The sequence below is a fragment of the Apus apus genome, chromosome 2 (assembly GCF_020740795.1).
Source record: "Apus apus isolate bApuApu2 chromosome 2, bApuApu2.pri.cur, whole genome shotgun sequence".
Lineage (NCBI taxonomy): Eukaryota > Metazoa > Chordata > Aves > Apodiformes > Apodidae > Apus > Apus apus.
Window position 1 is genome coordinate 98,792,410 of NC_067283.1, and position 13,377 is coordinate 98,805,786.

Genomic DNA, 13,377 nt, shown 5'->3' on the forward strand with positions numbered 1-13,377 from the left:
ATGTGTTAATCCTTTCTGTTCATGATTCTGTATGCGTGGTTTAAAAAATCCATGAACTATAGATGCAATACCTACTGGCTTCATCAAACTTTTATATATGGCTATCCAAAGAGGAAGCACTTTAGGTGGCAGAAGAGAAAGGGTGAAAAACCTTTATGTGCAGAATTATTTATAATGGATATTCATGGTTCATATGCAGCAAAAGGTGATCCTTCCTTTCCTGGATATCTACACATAATAGCTTGGCCATGTCATTAAAAGCATTCTGAGTATCCTAGGTAATATTTAAAAAGTTTTGTGAAATATTTCCCCATTTTCTCACTTTGGAACATTCATATTATAGGTATCCTTCATATCATGGACAGAATATTTGTCTCAAGATAAATTATAATATATATTTCTATTTCTGTGTATTAACATTTTTGTGTATTACTATTTCTGCTCTAATTTATCTGATGGGACATTTTACCAGCTATTTGACACTACTTCCACATGCATTGAACATTTTTTCTTGGCTGCTTTCCATTTCATCTGCACTTCTAAGGCTGAAAGCTAATAATTTTTTTTTTCTTTTTTTTTTTTTTTCTCTCTGAGAGATTGGTCCAATGGGGCTTAAAGAAGCCTTCCATAAAAAGGCAAAGTACCTGTGAAATGAAATATTTGAGATGGTGCTGTTAAAATTTGCCAATGACAAGCACTTATCCTGACCAACCTCTTGAAGTTTTTTGCTAAGATCTTCCCCACTTTGTGAGTAGATGCTGTTTCTAAAATGGAACACATATTCCAAAAGCTTTTATGGTGTTGCATCAGAAAGTCAGCTCTTTTTATTTTTATTGATAAGTCCTATCCATTTCCATCTTACCATTAATTTTGTCACCACATTCCTATTTCTCCCTATTCCATGTGTTTAGCCTATTCCATCTTTCTGCATCAAAAAACCTCCCCTCCTATTTTCATCAATCCCTTATGTTTCTTTTAGACTCAGCAATCTGGTCCACTGGCTGTCCAAAGCGTGTGCCAAATAGCTTTAGCACACTCATGTCCTGGTCCCCCCCAGACCAGTATAGTTGGCATTACTGCTGTCATTCTTTATTCTCTGGTGGCAGTGACACTGCTCTTAGATAAATAAGTCAACAGAAATATAGATGACCCAACCTTTCTTAACATTAAATAACTGTTTGGCACCCTCAGTCATCATCTGAAAGAACTTCAGGGTTTTCCACTGAATCATTATCACCAAGACTATAGTTTTCTGCCCTTCAATCTCATTCCTGACAGTAAATGATACTTATGGTCAGACAGTTTCCATTTTTTTGAGGTTTTAAATACTGCATAATAATAAATGCAGTTTTGCAATGAGTGATAACCATTTTTATTTACTTTTATAGGCACCTTGATGAAATGTCAGCTGCAATTACACACATATTAGGAAAATGAAATCTCTCCTGCCATTCATCCCAAAATCTTGTTTTCAAAAAGTGTATCAGGGATCATTTAAAATATCATTTTAAAGGAGGGATATTTTTTCAAGCTGGACAGAAAAAAAATAAAGAAATTAAAATGTGAAAATCTGTTTTGTTGCACTGGTTCAAGCAAGCCATGTAAGTCTAATGTTATATCTGACTTTCTGACCACTGACAGAATAATCAAGTAGATAAAGCATCTCGGTGAATTACAGCACTGTATTGAGTTTTCTTCCAAAAAGTCAGAAAGATCAAACCATCTTTGGAGCCACTGAGATTGAGGGATTCCATTAGATGCTGCCTCTCTCTCCACTCTTTCTAATAAGATGGAAGCTTTTTAAAAAATATGTGACAAATGACTACTCACAGCAGAAATAAATCACACACCACAGAGTGCAGCATTATTAATACTGCAATAATAGTAATAACTTACTGTGATACCTAAGAAGTACTATTAGGAGGGACACAGTAGCTAATGGTATTTTCTCTAACAAAGGCTAAAAGACAGCCTATAAATAAGTGGAAGATTAAAGGAGTCTGCAGGACCAGTCAAGCACACCTCAAAAATAGCCTCACTTTCTAGAAAGCTACTAAGCAGGCACTGCCCGTAAAATGCTCTCCATCTCCCCTGTGTGACAATATTTGGATAGTTCTTTAGTTAATTTAAACTAGAGTTAGAGGACACTTAGATGCAGTAAAATACTCAAGGGGGGCATAATGTATGATAATCCTAGGAGGGATATGACATGGTTTTCAATTATCAGACTTCTTTTCTCTTTAGCAGAATGCTTTGTGAAAACAAAAACTGACATCACATGGGTTCATATTCAACCAGCATATACCATCACTAGCTAAAAAAAAATAAATAAATTAGTCACAAATGGTCAATTCAATAGTTCTTTCAGGTCTTCCTATTTAGTTATATACCCATTTTGGGAATAACAAATTTTAGATTATTTTATAGGTGTCTTTAAATGTATTTGTGTGTAGCATAAAGTCTGTAGCAAAAGTTGGCAAAGAAGTAACTTGGATTTCATTAAGGATGCAGCTGTTGAGAAGTAGTGAAGAATCTGTATCAGAATTATTTAGCATATTTTAAACATTTGAACCAAAATATCATAGGTATTCTCTGATTTGAATGGCTGAATGCTCTGGTTTGGTTTGGTGTTTTTTTTGGTAGTGCAGGAAGGGCCACAGGAGTGGCTCTGGTAAGAAGGTGAGAAGCTCCCCCTGCTCCAAACCCAGCCAAGGAGCCATTAGAGGGACAATACATGAGCCTCAGCGATTAACACAGGAATGAACTGAGATAAGAGCTGAGCAGAGAAGGACGGGGAGAAGAGCCGTGCTGGAGGAGAAGAGCTGTGCTGGGGAAGTGGAGCGGTGCTGGTGGTTGGTGAGGAGGAATGGGAAGGTGTCATAGCAGAAGTTTCCATGCAACCCATGGTGAGATGGCAGGCTGTCCTGCACTCACAGAGAAATGTGTTGGAACATTATCTGGGGGTGCCAGGAGGGGTGAACTTGGCCAGTGGACTTGGATTTTATGGTCAGTGGACTTAGATTTGCTGCCAGTGGTCTGATTATGCAGCTTTAGAAGACCCCGGCATCAGGGGAGTTGGCTGTTTCCAAAGCAGCCTGTGACTCTGTGGGAAGCCCACGCTGGAGCAGCAGCTCCAGACCTCATGGAGAAGCAGGGAAGGACTGTAAGGAATCCTTCTTCCTGAGGAGGAAGGAGGAGCAAGAACCACCAGCCTCTGAACTGACTCTAAACCCCATCCCCTGTCCCCCTGTGCCGCTGGGGGGAAGGAAGGAGAGAAACCAGGAACAAAGTAATTTGGGCCTGGGAAGAAGGGAGAGGTGGGGTAACATATGCAAGCCCTGCTCTGTGTGTTGTCTGTGTCCTGTGTGTGATTAGTGTGAAATTAAATTATTATTTTTCCCCAAGTTGAGACTGTTTTGCCCGGGACCTTAATCGGTGAAGAACCCTCCTTGTCCTTTGTCTTGACCCATCCAGAGTGGGTTGTCCTCCTCATCCCAGAGAGAGTGGGGGGTGGAGGGACTTGAGTGAGTGGCCATGGGGCTGTTTCTTTTTGGTCATGTTGGGCCTGAACCATGACATCATTGGCGAGCCAGCCAGGAGAGAAAGACAAAGGATCACGACAACGAGAAACTAAAAACAAAAAATCCTTTAAAAACAAAATGGAAATGAACGCAAAATACCCACTAATTTACTTTCAATGTTATTGTCTTGGTTATGTTTACTTATAGCTTTTTATAGAAGAGCAGTCTTTTTTTTTCCCCTTCTAATTAATGAAATAATTTATGGAAATTATAGCTAATTAATTGTTTTAATGGATGAAAATATTTATTACCTTCATGATCACTGATTGATTTGTGCAAACAAGATCTCTAAAAAACAACAGCCATAGGAAAAAAAAAAAGTCTGTAACCTCCATAGTTACTCACACATTCCAACACAGTCCTGGGTACACTGAGATCACATATATGTTTGGAAATGTGTGTATATATAATATAAAGGTCTCTTGGTAATGGCATTTACCTTAATGAAAATCCTGAGTACAGGTACTTAAAAAGACAATCACCATGGTAATTTCCACAATGGAGTTTCTGCTCTCACACTATTACTGTATCCAGAATACAGAATATTTCTGCAACTGCTATGTATCTGTGAATGACAGTAAAGGCCAAAATCATTCTATTGACCTCTTTTTGAAGAAAGAAGTTACAGAGTATCCTCATCCACCAGAAAAAACTGTATCTTAGCAAAGTTAAACATAAAGATGCCAATAGGTATTTTGTAAATGAGTTTGTTCTTTTGTGAGAACAATGAATTAACATTATCTGAAAGAGCAGGGGGAATTAGGCAGCTCTCAGGCAAACCTTCCAAGGCCAGTCTGCTAAAGGAACTTTCTCAGCTCATGAATAGTGACTGGCACTCGTGCTGTACTCGTTTCCAATATAATCAGGTCCCAGGACTGAGAAACAATAAAACTTCCATTGCAGTTTTTCATGTGTGATATATAAGAGACAACTGTTCAGACACTAAAATTACTTTTGGAATAAACCTATGTGCCAACTGAAGCTGAGGAACCTCAGTTCCTGTCAACAAATGAAGCCCGCAAATGTTTAAAACCATGCTCCTTTATGCTTCTGCAATGCATAAAGGATTGTGTGTGTATGTGTGAGTCTGAGTTTGCACAGGTTCCTACATATTAATGAACAAGGCTCTTTTGTTGTGCAGATTCCAGCCTTTGCATTTTGATTACTTCCTTCTATGTTTGTACAGTACACAAACGCAGCATAGAGGATATTTCAAGCCTCCTCCTCAATCAATGATACCACATTCTATAAGCTTTGGAGAAAAGAAGGATTTATTTGTGCTCAGCATTCTTGCTGGCTAGATGGTTCTCTGTGCAAAAGGTGGCCTTCTGGATTGCCCTTTGTGAAGTGCTTAACACTCTCCTACTGTCTCTGTAGATAATTAGGTGCCTACTTTCAGCATTTTTAATCAGGTCATGCAAATAGGCTCAGTGAGGGACAGATGCAACCCTATTTAACTGATAAAGTAGACACCCTGGCACTTACTGTAAATGGTATATATAGAAAAAATGAAGATCATTATGAAATTTATTAGCAATATGTATATATGTGTTTCTGAGTTCTACTGTTGATTTTTTTTTTAATAGGGGACTTTTTTACTTTTCAACTCTGATATTTCAGTCGTCTTATATTTTGAGGCAGAATGTTTCATGTTACTATGGCTCTTGGAGAGAAAAGGACCTGCTGCTGGGGCATCTCAAGTTATTCAGCACTGCCATATGAAATTAATTTTTGCAATTGCCCGCTGTGGAATTGAAAGGTTAAAATGTAGAGTTGAAACAATAAGTGAGACCTAATGTGATTAAGAATGTATAAATTAGTTTGTCTGCTTATTCTCTGTTCATCCATTACACAGCAGTAACCTCGTTAGTCATATTCAGCGTCGGGAATACTAATGCAGCAATATATACTTACAGCAGAGCTATGTATGAAATAGGGACAATTAGAATACAGTAGGTAAATTTCAAATCCTCTGGGCTCAAGCAGGGATGTGAAGCCATCTGGGAACAAAATGGTAGCTGGTTTAAAGATATTTTAAAACAATATTTTGATTAGCACATACAACAGTATTAGAAAGGGAGAAGGCAAACCACGCACTTCAACTGAAGGGCACAACTCATGCTATCTCAGGACCACCAGAAGGAACAAAACATGCTCTCTGCTAATACATTAGACAAACACAATATAATTCTTAGTGATTAATAGCTTTGTAACATTAGAAATATACCAATCTTATATGGATATCTAGTGTTAAGATAAAAACTAATGCTGTGCCCTCTGGGCTGTAAAATATGCAAATACAAGCCACTTCTATAAATATCACAGAGATACTGGCTTTCCTTCTGAGCTGCAGGTCTTCTGTGTTAACTGGACACAGTTTAGGGGACTATTTTCTTACCGCATTTGTTTCATTCAATGCAAAATTCATAAGTAAATTTACTGTTTAGGTAATGGTGAATTAATGAATTAGTGATCTGCTCATTCCTTTCAGTTTCGTATTCATACATTTGTTCTTTAATATGCTATATAACTTCAACTGTGGAGCTTGCTGCTCTGTTCTAGGAGTCACCGGCTTCTCAAACTATTTGTGATAAAATTACAGTTTCAAAAAGGTAACTTTATTCTTTCAATACATTTTCTTTTTTGAGATGTCATTGTTTTTCTCATAAAAATTAGAGCTTTCACAGCAAAGTAGAATGGCTGAGGTAGTCTTTGTCAGTTCGAGAAAACCTTCTGTAAGTGCGTATATCATGACTGAATTTTCAAAACAGGGACTGAAAGGAAGCAGAACATTTTAGAAGATACAATAGAAAGTTAGGATAAAGAAACTTGTATGTCTCTTCTCTCTACTTTATTTGATTATACTGTGGAGAATTTCATTATGTGTGAATTTTGGTGGAACTTGCTCTGATTTATCAATGCTAGAGCAGTCTGGGAGGGGCGTTGGCAAAGAGAAAATGCAATGAGCACTTTATAAATCACTCACAATGGGCTGTATTAGTTTCCACTAGTAAAAGGTTTCTTACATTAGGTATCATGATCAAAACCAGAGTAAGAAACCTGTACGTGAGTTAAATGCACAGCTCCTTTTAAAGTAGGGTTTAAGTGAATCAGATGACTAATATAGAACTTGTTCCAGCTCGAGAATTTGGCAGACAGCAAATCGAGATTTTGAATGGGAAAGGAAGTAGGAATGGAACTAGAATTATGACATATTACAGTATAACCTTGGCACTGCTAAATGCCATTAAATATTTTAACATTTTCAATGGTAAAAAATGCCACTTTTCTTAAAATTAGAGTTATGTGATACTGAAGAAAACTACAACAAAACAACAACAAACAAGGGGGGGAAATACATGTGTGAGATTTATTTTTCTGTTTTTAAATTATTTTCAGATTTTAGCAATACACATCGCTTCAAGAAAAGATATGAGGAAGAAAGGAAGATGCAGGGAGAAACACAATACAAAACCACAGAAAATTAATATCAAATATAATTAGGATTTTTAAAATATTACAAAGAGGTACAACATGAAAAGGTCCTAACAAACTCAACTATTATCTGTGGGACACTGAGAGCTCTGAGCTAATTTTTAAGTGGGATGATAAATCTGATTTTTCAGCTGCATGAGTACTCATATAGCTGCACATCCCAAACTGACTTAGAGATTCTGTGACAAGCTTTTGATTCATAATGATGAGCTTATGATTTATACCGATCATTTATAACTATTCATAACACATGATTTATAATGTTATGATAAACCTGTGAAAAATTCAATTCACAATTTAGATAATCTACAAGCAATAAGGAGTTGTATGCTTCTCTTCAGGGTGGTATAGACCTGAGTTGATACATATATCAGTTTATAAAAACCCTTACATATGAGGCTCATATGTAAGGCATCTTTCCCCACATAAGGGAAAAAGAGGATGTTAACTTTAAGTGTTAATTGACTAATACATTTCACATCAACACCAAGAATGGCCACAGAGGACACACAGGAAAATGAAAGATTTCAGTCAGATGTAGTGCCTCAAGCAAACATTGAACTTTCTGCTTCAGATAACCCTAGCATTTGTGCATCTACCACTGAGAAATTGAGTATATCAGTCTTGGGTTGCACAAAGCAAAAACATATCTGATAAATTCTTATGTCACCACTCTGCAGTGCTTGGGCTTAATATTTTTCTCCACCAAAGAAACAGATTCTAGATCTTCGAAGTGACAGAGAATACTGTATTTCACTAGATTTTCTCTGATGAAGAAAAAAAACAAAAACAAAGGTAAATAAACAGGAATAGTTTAGTGTAGTTCACTGACTATCTCTGAATGCACAGAGCAAATAAACTTGGAAATACCTGAAGTAATTTAAATTTCAATGTCTTGTCTACAAAATAGATTAAAATGTTTTTCAGAAAAACATGCATGTCATGGATTTGTGTTTCCTGTTCTCACAACTCTAAGAACATAGCTACTTCCTCTCCTCTCTCTCCAGCTGCAAACTTACAGTATTTGCCAAAGTTTGGCTGGGGTTTCCACAGCTCATCCAATGCTTAAGTGACTTCACCTTGACTTTTGGCTTTTTTTGGGGGTTACTTCTGTCCAGCACTTAATTGACTTGACCAGACAGTTTCCATATGTAGAAAATATTGTTTAATGTAAAAGGCAGAACTGCAGAGCAGAAAAAGAAAGAACACTTTAAAAATTACAAAGAGTCCCTATGTGTTTACTTTTCTCAGTGTCTCACCCCAAGACATGAAAAACAATTCTGAATTCTTAGGAGTCTCCTTTTGCATTCTTAAAGGTGCCTCAGCCAGCTTGCTTTCCTAAAAGGAAACTGAATTGAGAGAGTGAATTTTAAACATTGCTTGTGGCCTCTTTTATGGTTTGTTTGGTTTAAACATCAGCAAGACAAATCCTGTAACTTTGGAAGGAATCTGAAAACAGTGTCTTCACACCTGATCTGTGTATGAGATATTTCATCTGTACCCATTCTATTACTTTTCTTGCATGTTTCTTAAATTGCATGTAATTAATTAATCCAGTGCAAATTTACAGTACCTTTATCTGGACAGCAAGGCAGGCAGTTCCACAGGTGCTTTAAAATGAGAAGGACAGTCAAGAACTAATGCTCATGTACATGAAGCAGCAGTTCCAAAAGTCTGAAGAAAAAAGTTCACTTGAGCAGATCAACTGCATTCTTAGGCAGTGTCTCCAATGCATCCAACACCCAAAACAATAAGACTAAGGTGTCAGAGCACATTACAAATGTCCATAAATAAAAGAAATCATGGTGACTCACTGGTTATTCAACATTAAAAATCCCCAAGTCAATCCAAAGCTAGTCAGGTGGAAAGCCTGGCTCTTGGAAAAGTAAATGCTAGGCTCCTACCTCAGGTGTTACTGTGGGATCAATTCACTGCATTAGACGCACAGTATTAATCAGTACAAAGCTATTGTAGTGCCTAAGCAAATTGTGAATTACTGTGTTCTGATTGATGGATAGATTGCATGGGATTAGCCCTACTCAGGTACTTTAAGTCATGAGAATCTCTCTATCCAGCCACAAACTAAGCCAAACAAAACTGTGCTTCCTTAGTAAAGTTTGGGTAGGGAAGAATACAAATTCAGTAAATCACTGTGCAATAAATATTTTCTTTTATTGGTTCATTAAGTAATGAAAAATAAGGATAGTTCTAATTTGATAGGTAGCGCAAAGATACATGTTTATAAACTCCAATTGAGTGCCAAACTAAAGAGAAAAATCTTGAAGTTCAAAAGAATTTGTGCTAATTCCTCTCATATTTTAGACATCTTCCCATGTACTTATTACATTTCATTAGGCAAGTGAACAGTTTAGTTTTATATATTTGAGTCTATTTCCATTTAAATGCATACCTAAATATATTTATTAAAAAGATATATTTTTTCTTATCTGAATTATTAATTTTAATTTATTTATTTATCTTAGTATCTCTTTGTGAATATGCCAATTTATTTCAATGGGAGGGATTGATTTTCTGAAATAAAGTCATACCAAAATTGAAGATGGATAAAAATTACATAAAACTGACCTCTTAATGTTCATGCAAAGCACACACACACACATATTGCAGAGCTGCTAAAACTCAGTAAAACATAAGAACCTATTTAAAAAATATTTCCTTTAAAGCAATTGCATCCATTTAATATTTAACCTTTAGGGAAAAATTAAAGCAAGAAACACTTTTACTGCATTACATTCTCCTAAACGTGGATGAGTGCTTCACTTCTGGTAAGTCAGAATGAATTGGGAGTTTACTGTATTAAGGTAATAGGAGATCAAGGGACAAAGAAAATAATGTTCAGAAAGATGAGAAAGATGCTGATTTAAAAATAAAAACCTAAACAAATCAACAGCAGATTTTAAAACTTACGAGTGTTGCCCTATATAGTCTTCAGATATTATTGAAGATACTGGCTTTTCCCCAGTCCTGTTTTTCACCTCTTTGTTTTTCTGCCAGTCTCAATCTAGTCTTTATACATTTCAAAATCAGACAGATAAAGCAATTCCAAGCAAGCAAAAGGGAGGAATCTGATGAAAGACAATAAACCATGACAGATGAAGGCAGAGCTAGCACATAATAATAAACCAAAGGAAAACAATCCACTTTTTCTCGGGTTGTGTGGTCCTGGATTGCAGGGGAAGATGATATTCAGATACTAGTATGGAATTAAAATACTGTAGAATGCTTGAAAAAGCAGAGAGATAAAGCTCACATTTTACTTAAATACATACAGTCACTATACACAGTTTGTTAGCGCTGATGTGCCATAGAGAATAACAGAGCAGTACAGAAAGCAAAATGTAAAAAATAGAATTTCTCTATGATATTGAATGACTGATTTTTTTCATAATTAAAACACTGTAGAGAATGACACCCCGACGTTTTGAGATGTGCATAAGAAATCAACTTCAAGTGATTAATCTGAATTACTTTTAGCAGCTTAATTTTAGTTAATGACGATTCCCATTTCCAAAGACAGTTCCCTTCAGAATCAATTAAAAGAAGTGGGTCTACTCACAGCCAGACACACTACTCTGAATAAGCAAATATTAGTAAGTCTTCAATCATTACCTTTTTATGCAAAAATAACCCTTTCCCCTTTAATAAAATGCATACTTGCAAATACAAATATAGCCGAAGAGCCAGATGAGTAGGATATTCACTAAGAATGAGACAAAGTGAAATCATAGTGCTTTTGTTTGTTTGCTTGCTTGTTTTTTTCCCCAAATAATGTAGTGGGTTTTTCAGTTATTGTTTTTGGCATTTTATTCACTTTCTGGTACTGTGTAGTTATGCCACTTGAACTAGTTCCCATAAGGTAGTTTGAGGCCTAGGGGAAGAAGTCATTTAGCAAAATATTCTTACTAAAATTGTATATTTGAATGAGTCCCACAGCTTCATAATTGAAATTACATTGAAACATGGGTCAGCTGTTGCGAATTTTTTAGTAAAACAAAATAAAACAAAAAAGTAATGATGCCTTCGTGATTTTTTATGGTGAAGTCATCAGAGAAAAGTACCAGAGCACTATAATGCTCTTGTGATGTCAGTCTGGATACATGAAGTTGTGAGTTTAGTGGTAACTCCTATCTATAAGAAACTGCAGAGGAATTCTTATCTTCTTAGGCTGTGGGGTACTTTCCATCCATATTTTTATTTGTGATCACCAACTGTACTTTTATGAATATTTGTTAGTGATACTAATTAAGTATATGTTGAAATGAATACAAAGATTTTTAACAAGACAGTGTGACTAATCCAAGACTGTAGAGACACTTTAGTTTCCCAGATTGCTTCAGAAAATTCAAGCTCTGCATAGAATAGTAAAACAAATTTAGAAACTCTAGAACTATCAAATACAAGATGTAGCATCATCACCGAAGGCAGAGATAAATGCAGAATTATTTCTGCCCAGAAAAGGCAGTGGACATAATGGCATGATATTAAATGCATTAAAGTGAAGCAAAACAGAGCTCCACAGACATTTAAAACTGATCTGAGGATGGAAATGGCAATGATGATTAAAACTGCAGACAGAAAAAAAAGAGCTTTTTTTATGGACTCACAATGTTCTTGGTACTCCTCCTTGCAATTATACTCTAGGGTGGCAATCAGTCATCAGAAATATCCAAAAAGAGTAATATCACTGCTATGGAAGTTGTTCCACTCATACTGTGTGATCAGCATTTTCCATGTTCCAGAATTAATTTTTTCTACATCAAAATTGCTAAAATTATACCACACTAGTGTTTAAGCACAGTAAGACCCATAAACCTTAAGAATGACAATTCAACTACAGTTATATGAAAGTCAGAGGAACTTAAGCTTATTTTAAATATTATATATATCACTGCTTATTTCAAATATATTAAACATGTTGAATATACAGAAAAGTAATACTCCACAAACAAAAGTCTATAGGGAGGCCACTTATTCCATCTAAGGCTAATCTAACTTATCAGACCACTTTTCAAAAACTACTGCTTATTTCTTCTCCCTGCTGCTTCTCCTTAGCTCTTACCTTCCAGACTCAAATGTGAACCATGTTGAGTCACGTCCATATCTCCTCAAAGAGCTCAGAGGCCACATGACCAGCTTGACCTTGGCATTGTGGATGTCCCAGAGATAGATGTTTTCATGTGTAATCTGCATTGTACATTCCCCATAGATATCTAAATTTGGTGTAGGCATAAGATATACATTGAATCGTTCTGGAAAATAAAAAACACAACAAACAAAGCAACACAGAATAAGGCATCAAGAGTTTAAGCAAGATTTTATATCGGGAAAAAAAATTAAGTAAAGATTTTAGCTACTGATGATTCAGGAATCAAGGCCAAATTTCTAGCCTTGAGCAGAGGTGAGGATCCATCTTCATGTTAAGGTCCATGACTCTTTTCAACTCAAATTTACAATGATTTGAACACTGATAGAGTTTCCTCTCTGTTTTCTAGATTTGAACTATAGGTATCTTGGCAAAACATGCATGTACAACCATTGTCCCTTAGAAAAACTGGCCTTGAAATTGTAAACTCAAGTTTAATTATTGAAGCTTGTTAATAATAATGCTCTTTGTATTCAGTTTCTATTTATTTGCCAAACTCATACACATTTGTCAAGTTAATAATGTTTTAAATAAAATCTCTTGTTTTCTTGAAACATCTGATTCAACATGCTGTATTATTATGGTCATGACATCAATTGCTATCAGCTGCACTTCCACTGCAAAGTGCATTCATTGCAGTAAGAGGTCAAGGGCATTAACAGTTTTCTGAAGTTCCTGAATTGTATGTGATATAATAAGAACACAAAAACTACTCTTAAAGAAAAAAAAAAAAAAAAAGAAACAAGACGATATAAAGCACCATTAACTCATATGGAAGGAAGTAAACCATGGTAATAGCAAAAGGATTTTAAATAAATGTGCAATTTTCTTTGAGGAATAACTAGTGTTTAATGAGCTGCTTCTACAGGGAATGAAAAACTCAGTTATATTTCAGCTTGTAATGCTGGAGGTGCTAGCCTGTATTTCAAATCTAAAGGCACTGAAATCTTAGGGCTTAATAGCATAATACGGGAGAGTGCAGCTGATTCACCACTTCCTCTCACATTTTCCCTTAATTTTTGAAATACAATAGAAATGCAAAATGTCAGTGCTACTACACTGAAGGATGTTGACAAAAGATGAGAGAATGAAGTATGAGCATGAGCAATGCTCATGCAATAAACAGTGCTGGGAAAA

At 35.8% G+C, this 13,377-nt stretch overlaps 1 protein-coding gene across 1 annotated transcript in view; it reads right to left on the minus strand.

Annotated features, from left to right (window-relative positions):
* DOK6 (docking protein 6) overlaps nt 1-13,377 on the minus strand; it is a 242,296-nt gene that overhangs the window by 75,822 nt on the left and 153,097 nt on the right. Inside the window, exon 5 of the mRNA XM_051612120.1 lies at nt 12,157-12,346. Coding sequence (XP_051468080.1) covers nt 12,157-12,346 — 190 coding nt within the window. The remainder of the gene's footprint in view (nt 1-12,156; nt 12,347-13,377) is intronic.